The 14825-nt window shown below is 45.9% G+C and overlaps 1 protein-coding gene across 2 annotated transcripts in view; it reads left to right on the top strand.

Moving 5' to 3' along the window:
- LOC106594632 (bMERB domain-containing protein 1) overlaps nucleotides 1–14825 on the top strand; it is a 28963-nt gene that overhangs the window by 11994 nt on the left and 2144 nt on the right. For both annotated transcript variants that reach the window (XM_045707375.1, XM_045707372.1), the window contains exons 3-4: nucleotides 7763–7836; nucleotides 13738–13852. In XM_045707375.1, coding sequence (XP_045563331.1) covers nucleotides 7763–7836; nucleotides 13738–13852 — 189 coding nt within the window. The remainder of the gene's footprint in view (nucleotides 1–7762; nucleotides 7837–13737; nucleotides 13853–14825) is intronic.

The raw sequence follows: 14825 nt of genomic DNA, 5'->3' as shown, positions 1-14825 counted from the left end.
TTTCAAACACAGATTCAACCATAAAGACCAGGGAGGTTTTCCAATGCCTCGCAAAGAATGGCACCTAGTGGTAGAGGGGTAAAAATGAAAAAGTAGACATTGAATATCCCTTTGAGCATGGTGAAACTATTAATTACACGTTGGATGGTGTATCAATACACCCAGTCACTACAAAGATACAGGCGTCCTTCCTAACTCTGTTGCCAGAAGGAAGGAAACCGCTCAGGGATTTCACCATGAGGCCAATGGTGATTTTAAAACAGTTACAGAGTTGAATGATATGATAGGAGAAAACTGAAGATGGATCAACATTGTAGTTACTCTACAATACTAACCTAATTGAAAGAGTGAAAAGAAGGAGGCCTGTACAGAAGAACAATGTTCCAAAATATGCATCCTGTTTGCAACAAGGTACTGCAAAAAAATGTGGCAAAACAATTAACTTTTCTCCTGAATACAGTGTTATGTTTGGGGCAAATCCAATATAACACATGACAGAGTACCACTCTCCATATTTTCAAGCATAGTGGTGGCTGCATCATGCTATGGGTATGCTTGTAATTGTTAAGGACTGGGGAGTTTTTCAGGACAAAAAATTAACTAAATGGAGCTAAGCACAAGCAACATCTTAGTGGAAAACCTGGTTAACTCTGCTTTCCACCAGACACTGTGAGATGAATTGACCCTTCAGCAGGACAATAACCTAAAACACAATGCCACTTTGACATTACAGAGTATTTTGTGTAGATTGATTTAAATCCCTGTTAATCCCACTTTGTAACAACAAAATGTGGAAAAAGTCAAGGGGTGTGAATACTTTCCGAAGGCACTGTACGTTCCCATTCATATCATCTCTATGACAATTCATTATACTTACATATAATAATAATGTATTGCATTTTTAAAGCGCTTTTCATTATACTGAATATTCTTAAAGTGCATAAAAAAAAGATAAAATACAAATAGAAGGAAGAAAATGGACACGGCTAGACAGGGCAACTGACACAAAGAAATCAAATTTATTTTTATATAGCCCTTCGTACATCAGCTGATATTCTCAAAGTGCTGTACAGAAACCCAGCCTAAAACCCCAAACAGCAAGCAAAGCATGTGAAAGAAGCACGGTGGCTAGGAAAAACTCCCTAGGAAAAACTCCCTAGAAAGGCCAAAAACCTAGGAAGAAACCTAGAGAGGAACCAGGCTATGAGGGGTGGCCAGTCCTCTTCTGGCTGTGCAGGGTGGATATTATAACAGAACATGGTCAAAATGTTAAAATGTTAAAATGTTCATAAATGACCAGCATGGTCAAATAATAATAATCATAGTAGTTGTCGAGGGTGCAACAAGCACGTCCGGTGAACAGGTCAGGGTTCCATAGCCGCAGGCAGAACAGTTGAAACTGGAGCAGCAGCACGGCCAGGTGGACTGGGGACAGCAAGGAGTCATCATACCAGGTAGTCCTGAGGCATGGTCCTAGGGCTCATGTCCTCCGAGAGAAAGACAGAAAGAGAGAAAGAGAGAATTAGAGAGAGCATATTTAAATTCACACAGGACACCGGATAAGACAAGAGAAATACTCCAGATGTAACAGACTGACCCTAGCCCCCGACACATAAACTACTGCAGCATAAATACTGGAGGCTGAGACAGGAGGGATCAGAAGACACTGTGGCCCCATCCGATGATACCCCGGACAGGGCCAAACAGGCAGGATATAACCCCACCCACTTTGCCAAAGCACAGCCCCCACACCACTAGAGGGATGTCTCCAACCACCAACTTACCGTCCTAAGACAAGGCCGAGTATAGCCCACAACGATCTCCGCCATGGCACAACCCAAGGGGGGGGCGCCAACCCAGACAGGAAGACCACGTCAGTGACTCAACCCACTCAAGTGACGCACCCCTCCCATGGACGGCATGGAAGAACACCAGTAGGCCAGTGACTCAGCCCCTGTAAAAGGGTTAGAGGCAGAGAATCCCAGTGGAAAGAGGGGAACCGGCAAGGCAGAGACAGCAAGGGCGGTTCGTTGCTCCAGCCTTTCCGTTCACCTTCACACTCCTGGGCCAGACTATACTTAATCATAGGACCTACTGAAGAGATAAGTCTTCAGTAAAGACTTGAAGGTTGAGACTGAGTCTGCGTCTCTCACATTGGTAGGCAGACCATTCCATAAAAATGGAGCTCTATAGGAGAAAGCCCTACCTCCAGCCGTTTGCTTAGAAATTCTAGGGACAATTAGGAGGCCTGCGTCTTGTGACCGTAGCGTACGTGTAGGTATGTACGGCAGGACCAAATCGGAAAGATAGGTAGGAGCAAGCCCATGTAATGCTTTGTAGGTTAGCAGTAAAACCTTGAAATCAGTCCTTGCCTTAACAGGAAGCCAGTGTAGGGAGGCTAGCACTGGAGTAATATGATCAAATTTTTTGGTTCTAGTCAGGATTCTAGCAGCCGTATTTAGCACTAACTGAAGTTTATTTAGTGCTTTATCCGGGTAGCCGGAAAGTAGAGCATTGCAGTAGTCCAGCCTAGAAGTAACAAAAGCATGGATAAATTTTTCTGCGTCATTTTTGGACAGAAAATTTCTGATTTTTGCAATGTTACGTAGATGGAAAAAAGCTGTCCTTGAAACAGTCTTGATATGTTCTTCAAAAGAGAGATCAGGGTCCAGAGTAACGCCAAGGTCCTTCACAGTTTTATTTGAGACGACTGTACAACCATCCAGATTAATTGTCAGATTCAACAGAAGATCTCTTTGTTTCTTGGGACCTAGAACAAGCATCTCTGTTTTGTCCGAGTTTAAAAGTAGAAAGTTTGCAGCCATCCACTTCTTTATGTCTGAAACACAGGCTTCTAGCGAGGGCAATTTTGGGGCTTCACCATGTTTCATTGAAATGTACAGCTGTGTGTCGTCCGCATAGCAGTGAAATTTAACATTATGTTTTCGAATGACATCCCTAAGAGGTAAAATATATAGTGAAAACAATAGTGGTCCTAAAACGGAACCTTGAGGAACACCAAAATTTACAATTGATTTGTCAGAGGACAAACCATTCACAGAGACAAACTGATATCTTTCCGACAGATAAGATCTAAACCAGGCCAGAACTTGTCCATGTAGACCAATTTGGGTTTCCAATCTCTCCAAAAGAATGTGGTGATCGATGGTATCAAAAGCGGCACTAAGATCTAGGAGCACGAGGACAGATGCAGAGCCTCGGTCTGACGTCATTAAAAGGTCATTTACCACCTTCACAAGTGCAGTCTCAGTGCTATGATGGGGTCTAAAACCAGACTGAAGCGTTTCGTATACATTGTTTGTCTTCAGGAAGGCAGTGAGTTGCTGTGCAACAGCTTTTTCAAAAAATTTTTGAGAGGAATGGAAGATTCGATATAGGCCGATAGTTTTTTATAATTTCTGGATCAAGATTTGGCTTTTTCAAGAGAGGCTTTATTACTGCCACTTTTAGTGAGCTTGGTACACATCCGGTGGATAGAGAGCCGTTTATTATGTTCAACATAGGAGGGCCAAGCACAGGAAGCAGCTCTTTCAGTAGTTTAGTTGGAATAGGGTCCAGTATGCAGCTTGAGGGTTTGGAGGCCATGATTATTTTCATCATTGCGTCAAGAGATATAGTACTAAAACACTTTAGTATCTCCCTTGATCCTAGGTCCTGGCAGAGTTGTGCAGACTCAGGACAATGGAGCTTTGGAGGAATACCCAGATTTAAAGAGGAGTCTGTAATTTGCTTTCTAATGATCATGATCTTTTCCTCAAAGAAGTTCATAAATTTATTACTGCTGAAGTGAAAGCCATCCTCCATTTGCGAAGGCTGCTTTTTAGTTAGCTTTGCGACAGTATCAAAAAGAAATTTCGGATTGTTCTTATTTTCCTCAATTAAGTTGGAAAAATAGGATGATCGAGCAGCAGTAAGGGCTCTTCGATACTGCACGGTACTGTCTTTCCAAGCTAGTCGGAAGACTTCCAGTTTGGTGTGGCGCCATTTCCGTTCCAATTTTCTGGAAGCTTGCTTCAGAGCTCGTGTATTTTCTGTATACCAGGGCGCTAGTTTCTTATGACAGATGTTTTTAGTTTTTAGGGGTGCAACTGCATCTAGGGTATTGCGCAAGGTTAAATTGAGTTCCTCGGTTAGGTGGTTAACTGATTTTTGTCCTCTGACGTCCTTGGGTAGGCAGAGGCAGTCTGGAAGGGCATCAAGGAATCTTTGGGTTGTCTGAGAATTTATAGCATGACTTTTAATGCTCCTTGGTTGGGGTCTGAGCAGATTATTTGTTGCAATTGCAAACGTAATAAAATGGTGGTCCGATAGTCCAGGATTATGAGGAAAAACATTTAGATCCACAACATTTATTCCATGGGACAAAACTAGGTCCAGAGTATGACTGTGGCAGTGAGTAGGTCCAGAGACATGTTGGACAAAACCCACTGAGTCGATGATGGCTCCGAAAGCCTTTTGGAGTGGGTCTGTGGACTTTTCCATGTGAATGTTAAAGTCACCAAAAATTAGAATATTATCTGCTATGACTACAAGATCCGATAGGAATTCAGGGAACTCAGTGAGGAACACTGCATATGGCCCAGGAGGCCTATAAACAGTAGCTATAAAAAGTGAGTGAGTAGGCTGCATAGATTTCATGACTAGAAGCTCAAAAGACGAAAACGTCATTGTTGGTTTTTTTTTGTAAATTGAAATTTGCTATCGTAAATGTTAGCAACACCTCCGCCTTTGCCGGATGCACGGGGGTATGGTCACTAATGTAACCAGGGGGTGAGGCCTCATTTAACACAGTAAATTCATCAGGCTTAAGCCATGTTTCAGTCAGGCCAATCACATCAAGATTATTATCAGTGATTAGTTCATTGACTATAACTGCCTTGGAAGTGAGGGATCTAACATTAAGTAACCCAATTTTGAGATGTGAGGTATCACAATCTCTTTCAATAATGGCAGGAATGGAGGAGGTCTTTATACTAGTGAGATTGCTAAAGCGAACACTGCCATTTTTAATTTTGCCCAACCTAGATCGAGGCACAGACACGGTCTCAATGGGGAAAGCTGAGCTGACTACGCTGACTGTGCTAGTGGCAGACTCCACTAAGCTGGCAGGCTGGCTAACAGCCTGCTGCCTGGCCTGCACCCTATTTCATTGTGGAGAACCCAGCTGATTCTACAAGAGACAAGGAGCTAGGTCCTGGGGGCGAGGAGGAACAGTCTATCACTTGACCAGAGGGTGCGGGTAGAGTTATGGAGGGAGAGCAGTTCTTTGCCATGAATACACTGGAAAGTCAGCAGAAGGGTTTTGAATTCAACCCGGAATGAGACAGCCAGTGCATAGATGCCAGGATGGGGGTGATGTGATGGTGTTTCCTCACTCACATCAGGATCCTGGCAGTGCTGTTCTGGACGTATTGGAGCTTCTGAGGACTCCTGTCAGGGATCCCGGTGAAGAGAGTAATCCAGCCTTGAGGAGATAAAGGCATGGATCAGCTTCCCTGCGTCAGCCTGAGTGAGGGTGGGACGGAGTTTGGCAATGTTCTTAAGGTGATAGAATAACACTTTACACAGTCGTCTGATGTGGCTGTCAAAGGTCAGGGAGGAATCAAGATTTACACAGTCGTCTGATGTGGCTGTCAAAGGTCAGGGAGGAATCAAGCTGTACAGGCAGATTGGAATCTGAGGGGAAGAGAGGAGTGATCTGTCCTGCAATGATGAGGTGTGTTAACAGTGAGTGCTGGTCCTGGTGGGGGGTGCCAAGAAGTAGGGCCTCAGTTTTGCTGCTGTTCAGTTGAAGGAAGTTTTGCTTCATTCGTGCCCTTATCTGCTCACGGCAGGTGTTCAGACGGGCACTTGCATCAGAGGGACAGGGGGCCATTTTTAGATACAGCTGGGTGTCATCAGCATAGTAGTGCAATGTGATTCCATGCCGGCTGATGACACGACTGAGGAGGACAAACAGTATGGGTCAAAGAACAGATCCTTGTGGGACACCACAATACTCATACTCAGTCCTGTCTGAGAGGTAGGAGTGGAACCAGCTCAGAGCTGATCCAGACAGTCCGATGGTGTCCCGGGAGGCGTTCCAGGAGGATAGGGTGGTTGACAGTGTCAAACACTGCTCTCAAGTCCAGGACGATCAGGAGACAGGGGGAGCCTGCAACCGCCATCAACAGGTCGTTGGTGATCTTATTGGTCTTGTCACGGGGTCAGGTGACCAGATGATCAGAAGTTCATGCTTGATTTTCAGGGGAACTTGGACCACCATATTGTGTCGCTATTGAGTTATAAACATTGAGAAAATAAACAGTGAAATGTTTTGGTGTGGTGGCAAATACAATCAATAGAAACTGGAAAGAGATCGATGGGAAGTGTGGCTTCATTAGCTTGGATGGCTTCATCAACGAACAGTGATGCCAATACCTCCAGCTATGTGTGACTCAGACACACACACACACACACATTATGTAGCAGATGGAGTGGCAAAGCCTGCTGGAAGCACCGTTGGGTTCTAGTGAGTGAGTAAACAACACAAGGCAGATAGAGGATAGTGAGGAGGAGAGAAAAAGATGTTGAGGTTGAGAGACAGGAACAAGTGAGTGGGTGAGAAATTACAGGGGGGTCGAAAGAGCAGAGGGAGAAGAGGCTGAAGAATGGGAACAGGGGAGAAAGAGGGAACTACAGGAGGTGGAGAGAGATGAAGGGAGGTAGGGAGGATAGCAGGGAGAGGGATGGAGGAAGAGGAGGAAGAGAGGGAGATGAAGAAGAGGGACAGGTAGAGAGTGGAGGAGGCAGAGGGGGGAGGTGAGAGATGAAGGGAGGGATGGAGGGAGGGAGTGAGAGGAGACTGAGGAGGAACAGGGAGAGAGATGGAGGGAGGAGGAGGAGGAGGGAGAGGTGTTGGGAGCTGGTGGATGAGTCATCAGTCTGTGATTTACAACAGAGAGACTTAAATCCCTGGTAGCTGTCACAGCGCTGCAGAGAGAACGGTAGGGATGGATGGAGGGAGGGAAAGGAGGGGAGGAGAGGAAGAGAGAGATGAATGGGAGGAGGTGGAGAGGGAGAGTGGGAGGGGGCAGAGAAGAGAGGGGAAAGCGCGAATGAGTGAAAGAAGGAGGGAGGGAGGGAGTGATGGAGGGGAGGAGAGGGATGGATGGGAAGGAGTGGAAAGAGAGAGAAGGAGAGATGGAGGGAGGGGAGGTGAAGAACAAGGGATGGAGGGAGGAAGGGGAGGAGAAGAGAGGGGGATGACATGACAGAGAGGTACCAGTAGGGTCCTCAGGGTGGGTCTTCAGGACCAGAGGATCTGGTAGAGGAGTGATTCATTCAACACTTTTCATCTGCCCACACTCTTCCCTAAGGGGGGTGTAACTTTATATATTTCCCCCTATAGCTTTTATATGTGGATGTTTGCTTTATCTTTTATATTACTGTAAAACACTATTTGTATAAGATATCTGTCAGTATGACTGCACAGTGTGTTTATTATGTACTGGGCCGCATTGATATATAGTAGGGCATTTTTATGTTAGGAAATGGATAGAGTGGATAGCGGGCACCATACCTTTTCAAATCCTATCCCGGTCCCCCTAGCTCACAGATCTGAAATAACTAGATGAATGCAAATTATGTCAATAGGCCTCCAATAGCCAGGTCACTTGGAGGAACCAAAATGGAACAGGGCCATAGAGTCACACTGTGCTTTACCCTTCCTAACTGGAAGAAATGTTGTTGTCTTTTCCAGGGCGGACGACATCCAGCTCTGCAAAGACATCATGAGTCTGAAACAGGAGCTGAGGAAGGTGGTAACTGTACCAGGTAACTAACAGCAACAAATAGAGACAATCACAGTCACAACAGTTCCACTGCCCACAGCTATCCTACCCAATAACAGGCAGAAAAATCGACCATATATCAACCATATACCTGAGGTATATATTTAAGCAACAAGGCACAAGAGGGTGTGGTATAAGGCCAATATACCACGGCTAAGGGCTGCTCTTAGGTGCGACTCAACACGGATTTCCTGGATACAGCCCTTAGCAGTTGGCCATATACCACAAACACCCAAGGTGCCTTATTGCTATTATAATAAGGATTGGACCCTTTTCTTCCATTTTCGCCTAAAATGACAGTAGCTGCCTGTAGCTTGAGGACCTGAAGCAAGGATATGCATATTCTTGATACCATTTGAAGGAAATACTTTGAAGTTTGTGTAAATGTGAAATTAATGTAGGAAAATATAACACATTAGATCTTGCATCTTTGAAATGCAAGAGAAAGGCCAAAATGTAATATTCCAGGTTAGGCACACTTTTTAATTTGGCCACTAGATGGCAGTAGTGTATGTACAAAGTTTTAGACTGATTCAATGAACCATTGCATTTCTGTTCAAAATGTTGTATCAAGACTGCCCAAATGTGCCTAATTGGTTTATTAATACATTTTCAAGTTCATAGCTGTGCACTCTCCTCAAACAATAGCATGGTATTCTTTCACTGTAATAGCTACAGTAAATTGGACAGTGCAGTTAGATTAACAAGAATTTAAGCTTTCTGCCAATATCAGATATGTCTATGTCCTGGGAAATGTTCTTGTTACTTACAACCTCATGCTAATCACATTAGCCTACGTTAGCTCAACCGTCCCTGCCGGGGGGGACACTGATCCCGTAGAGGTTAAAAAGATTTTAATCTTTCTGCCCATATCAGATATGTCCTGGGAAATGTTCTTGTTACTTACAACCTCATGCTAATCACATTAGCGCACGTTAGCTCAACCTCCCTGTGGGAGCGACACCAATCCCATGGAAGTTAAACTGGTTACCAACGTCATTAGAGCAGTAAAAATAAATGTTTTGTCATAACTGTGGTATACGGTCTGATATACCACGACTGTCAGTCAATCAGCATTCAGGGCTTGAACCACCCAGTTTACCAATAACCATATATCCAGGTAACTAACGGCAACACAGACATCACAAGACCTCCACTGGCTGCCCTCTCCTGTCCAATTGCCTTTCCTATCCTACCTGGCAACAGAGAGAAAAATGTACCATATAGTATTAACCATATATAACTACAGCCAAGAAATCCACTTCACCGCCCTCCCCTGTCCTATTCTACCCGGCAACATAACAGGGAGAAAAATGAGCCATACTGTGTATCCCTCTAGGAAATAGAACAAGCATATCAGGATGTATCCTCAGTGTACCCTTAGCTTAGCCAAATTGCTTCTGCATGCTGTAGAGCACGTGTCAAACTTATTCCACAGAGGGTCGAGTGTCTGCGGGTTTTCGCTCCTCCCTTGTACTTAATTGATGAATTAAGGTCACTGATTAGTTAGGAACTCCCCTCACCTGGTTGTCTAGGTCTGAATTGAAAGGAAAAACACCCCTGCTGTAGTGAGTATAGACCCAAAAATAGGGTAGAGGAGAAAAACAAACACACACACCTATAGCTAACCGTAATGGCTATATGAGCCAATGGTCCATTTCCTGAGACTGTGGCCAAAGATTATTTCAACGAATACTACTTTATTTATACTTTCCTCCACAAATGATGTTAGGTCTATTTGTGGCCACGGCTGACAGCAGATGGAGTCAAATAGCCACTACAACTTCACAACTCTACAACGTCACAGTCTAGAGTTAGCTGTCTAGCCTGGTCCCAGACAGCACAAACAGATCTGGTACCAGGCTAGTTTCTCCTTTTACTTATGAACTTGTGATGACATAGTGACTGGATTTGTATTAGTGATAATCTGGAATCGCAACAAACAAGAACAATGGAATGAATTGTTCATTAGAGCACACATAAAGCCTACATACTGTACAGATGCCATACTGCTTACATAGAAGCTAAATCCAGTACACTATGCATGACATTCATTGACATTTAGCACACATTCCAAATCAAATCTAATTCCTTACACCATTATGAGTCATAATATACCATACTCTATGTATCAATATGTATGTGACCCAACAAGCTTTGTTATTACCTCAGTACAGAGAAAGGCCCTAGCCCCCGCTGCTTTTCCTTTTCCATTTGACATTCCGATTTCTGCATCCGTCTATGTGTTCCGGGAACACTGTGACTCCAGGGAATGGCTGTACAATCCAGTTCTATCCCGGTGGGAGAGAAAGAGCTGAGACTGTCAACAACACTGTACACTGTTCTCCATCTATTGCAGTGTGTGTGTGTGTGTGTGTGTGTGTGTGTGTGTGTGTGTGTGTGTGTGTGTGTGTGTGTGTGTGTGTGTGTGTGTGTGTGTGTGTGTGTGTGTGTGTGTGTGTGTGTGTGTGTGTGTGTGTGTGTGTGTCAGTCTATCACTGGGTCCCACAAGGGTGCGTGCTCAGCCCTCTCCTGTAATTCCTGTTCACCCATGACTGCGCGGCCATGCACGCCTCCAACTCAATCATCAAGTTTGCAGACAACACAACAGTAGTGGGCTTGATTACCAATGATGACGAGAGCACTCGGAGTGTGGTGTCAGGAAAACAACCTCTCACTCAACATCAACAAAACAAAGGAGATGATCATGGACTTCAGGAAACAGCAGAGGGAGCACCCCCCTATCCACATCAACGGGACAGTAGTGGAGAAGGTGGAAAGTTTTAAGTTCCTCGGCTTACACATCACAAACAAACTGAAATGGTCCACCCTCACAGACAGTGTGGTGAAGAAGGCGCAACAGCGGTTTGTCTCCTAAAACCCTCACAAACTTTTACAGGTGCACAATTGAGAGCATCCTGTCGGGCTGTATCTTACCTGGTACGGCAACTGCACCGCCCTCAATCGCAAGGGTCTCCAGAGGGTGGTGCGGTCTGCACAACGCATCACCGGAGGTAAACTACCTGCCCTCCAGGACACCTACAGCACCTAATGTCACAGGAAGGCCAAAAAGATCATCAAGGACAACAACCACCCGAGTCACTGCCTATTCACCCCGCTATCATCCAGAAGGCGAGGTCAGTTTCAGGTGCATCAAAGCTGGGACCGAGAGACTGAAAAACAGCTTCTATCTCAAGGCCATCAGACTGTTAAACAGCCATAACTAACACAGAGAGGCTGCTGCCTACATACAGACTCAAATCATTAGCCACTTTAATAAATGGATCACTAGTCACTTAAAAAAATGCCACTTTAATAATGTTTACATATCTTGCATTACTCATCTTATATGTATACAGTATTTTATACCATCTATTGCATCTTGCCTATGCCGCTCGGCCATTGCTCATCCATATATACTGCTCCAAAAAATAAAGGGAACACTTAAACAACACAATGTAACTCCAAGTCAATCACACTTCTGTGAAATCAAACTGTCCACTTAGGAAGCAACACTGATTGACAATAAATTTCACATGCTGTTGTGCAAATGGAATAGACAACAGGTGGAAATTATAGGCAATTAGCAAGACACCCCCAATAAAGGAGTGGTTCTGCAGGTGGGGACCACAGACCACTTCTCAGTTCCTATGCTTCCTGGCTGATGTTTTGGTCACTTTTGAATGCTGGCGGTGCTTTCACTCTAGTGGTAGCATGAGACGGAGTCTACAACCCACACAAGTGGCTCAGGTAGTGCAGCTCATCCAGGATGGCACATCAATGCGAGCTGTGGCAAGAAGGTTTGCTGTGTCTGTCAGCATAGTGTCCAGAGCATGGAGGCGCTACCAGGAGACAGGCCAGTACATCAGGAGACGTGGAGGAGGCCGTAGGAGGGCAACAACCCAGCAGCAGGACCGCTACCTCCGCCTTTGTGCAAGGAGGAGCAGGAGGAGCACTGCCAGAGCCCTGCAAAATGACCTCCAGCAGGCCACAAATGTGCATGTGTCTGCTCAAACGGTCAGAAACAGACTCCATGAGGGTGGTATGAGGGCCCGACGTCCACAGGTGGGGGTTGTGCTTACAGCCCAACACCGTGCAGGACGTTTGGCATTTGCCAGAGAACACCAAGATTGGCAAATTCGCCACTGGCGTCCTGTGCTCTTCACAGATGAAAGCAGGTTCACACTGAGCACATGTGACAGACGTGACAGAGTCTGGAGACGCCCGTGGAGAACGTTCTGCTGCCTGCAACATCCTCCAGCATGACCGGTTTGGCGGTGGGTCAGTCATGGTGTGGGGTGGCATTTCTTTGGGGGGGCCGCACAGCCCTCCATGTGCTCGCCAGAGGTAGCCTGACTGCCATTAGGTATCGAGATGAGATCCTCAGACCCCTTGTGAGACCATACGCTGGTGCGGTTGGCCCTGGGTTCCTCCTAATGCAAGACAATGCTAGACCTCATGTGGCTGGAGTGTGTCAGCAGTTCCTGCAAGAGGAAGGCATTGATGCTATGGACTGGCCCGCCCGTTCCCCAGACCTGAATCCAATTGAGCACATCTGGGACATCATGTCTCGCTCCATCCACCAACGCCACGTTGCACCACAGACTGTCCAGGAGTTGGCGGATGCTTTAGTCCAGGTCTGGGAGGAGATCCCTCAGGAGACCATCCGCCACCTCATCAGGAGCATGCCCAGGCATTGTAGGGAGGTCATACAGGCACGTGGAGGCCACACACACAACTGAGCCTCATTTTGACTTGTTTTAAGGACATTACTTCAAAGTTGGATCAGCCTGTAGTGTGGTTTTCCACTTTAATTTTGAGTGTGACTCCAAATCCAGACCTCCATGGGTTGATAAATTGGATTTCCATTGATTATTTTTGTGTGATTTTGTTGTCAGCACATTCAACTATGTAAAGAAAAGTATTTAATAAGATTATTTCATTCATTCAGATCTAGGATGTGTTATTTTAGTGTTCCCTTTATTTTTTTGAGCAGTGTATTTGTATGTACATATTCTTATTCCATCCCTTTACATTTGTGTGTATCAGGTAGTTGTGAAATTGTTAGATTACTCGTTAGGTATTACTGCACTGCCGGAACTAGAAGCACAAGCATCTCGCTACACTCGCATTAACATCTGCTAACCATGTGTATGTGACCAATAAATTTGATTTTGAGTTCAGTGTGAAGGTCAGGGGAATAAAGTCGAAATCCTTTCCAGAGAATTGGATTCGGAGTTTATGACTGCTTATGCAAATGAACCCATTGGGCTCTGGTGAAAAGTAATGTCCTGTGTAGGGCATAGGGTAACATTTGAGATTAATTCCATTAATATGACTGCTTATGCAAATTCCCCCATTCAGACAGGACATTGCATCATTGAACAGCATTTGCATATTTTGTCTCCCGATTAGTTCTCATGAATTAAACACGAGGAGGACAATTTAAGAATCTAAATATCTAGGACTCTATTCAATCCGCATCGCAGAAGTTCAGCTTTATAGCATGATTGAACTTGAAAGGCAATGTCCCGCTTTAGCAGAGACTGCATTCACGGTATCACTGCATATGTCAGGTCAACTGGAAATTACCTTTACATTTCCATCACTTGAGCTTTACAGATTGAATAGGGTCCCTACTGTTTGTGATGTGAATCACTATTTGGTAGCATACGCTGCCTTCCCAGGAAGTTTCCTCTTCCCCTGTAGCTCAGTATCTCACAAATGTTGTATCAGTTGAGAAATGTATTTAATATAAGATAAAAATATACTTTTTAGTTTGATATAAAACATCAATCATCTTTGAAATCTAACCCCCTCTCTACCTCCCTCCCTCTATCCCCTTCCCTCTCTCCCTCCCTCTCTCCCTCTCTTCTTCCTCCAGAGAGAGAGAAGACCAAGAAACAGAGACAGTGGGAGGAGGAGTTGATCCTGAAAATCCATAAACTGGTGCAGAAGAGGGATTTCCTAGTGGACGATGCAGAGGTGGAGAGATTAAGGTAGAACTGTGGTCCGAGGGAGGTGGAGGGAGCTGGAGAGAGGGAGGTGGAGGGAGGGAGCTGGAGAGAGGGAGGGAGGGAGATGGAGAGAGGGAGGTGGAGGGAGGGAGCTGGAGAGAGGGAGGGAGATGGAGAGAGGGAGGTGGAGGGAGGGAGCTGGAGAGAGGGAAAGAGATGGAGAGAGGGAGGTGAAGGGAGGGAGGGAGCTGGAGAGAGGGAGGGAGATGGAGAGATTAAGGTAGAACTGTGGTCTGAGGGAGGTGGAGGGAGGGAGCTGGAGGGAGATGGAGAAAGGGAGGTGGAGGGAGGGAGGTGGAGGGAGGGAGGGAGGGAGGTGGAGAGAGGGAAAGAGATGGAGAGAGGGAGGTAGAGGGAGGGAGCTGGAGGGAGATGGAGAAAGGGAGGTGGAGGGAGGGAGGTGGAGGGAGGGAGGTGGAGGGAGGGAGGGAGCTGGAGAGAGGGAAAGAGATGGGGAGAGGGAGGTGGAGGGAGGGAGCTGGAGAGATTAAGGTAGAACTGCCTTACAGTCTGAGGGAGGTGGAGAGATTACGGTCTAACTGCCAAACAGTCTGAGGGAGGTGGAGAGATTACGGTCAAACTGCCAGACAGTCTGAGGGAGGTGGATAGATTACAGTCTAACTGCCAGACAGTCTGAGGGAGTTGGAGAGATTACGGTCTAACTGCCAGACAGTCTGAGGGAGGTGACACATGCCCACAGTTCAACTCCTTATCATCTCAACTTCCTCTTCTACCTAGGCAGCTATCTTGGTCCCCCTTGGTCTCTCACTTACTCCCCATCCTCTGCCTGCTATCTTGGTCCCCCTTGGTCTCTCACTTACTCCCCATCCTCTGCCTGCTATCTTGGTCCCCCTTGGTCTCTCACTTACTCCCCATCCTCTGCCTGCTATCTTGGTCCCCCTTGGTCTCTCACTTACTCCCCATCCTCTGCCTGCTATCTTGGTCCCCCTTGGTC

The sequence above is a fragment of the Salmo salar genome, chromosome ssa02 (assembly GCF_905237065.1).
Source record: "Salmo salar chromosome ssa02, Ssal_v3.1, whole genome shotgun sequence".
NCBI classification, from domain to species: domain Eukaryota; kingdom Metazoa; phylum Chordata; class Actinopteri; order Salmoniformes; family Salmonidae; genus Salmo; species Salmo salar.
The sequence above is the reverse complement of the archived record's forward strand: the minus strand, read 5'-3'. Positions and strand labels throughout refer to the sequence as shown.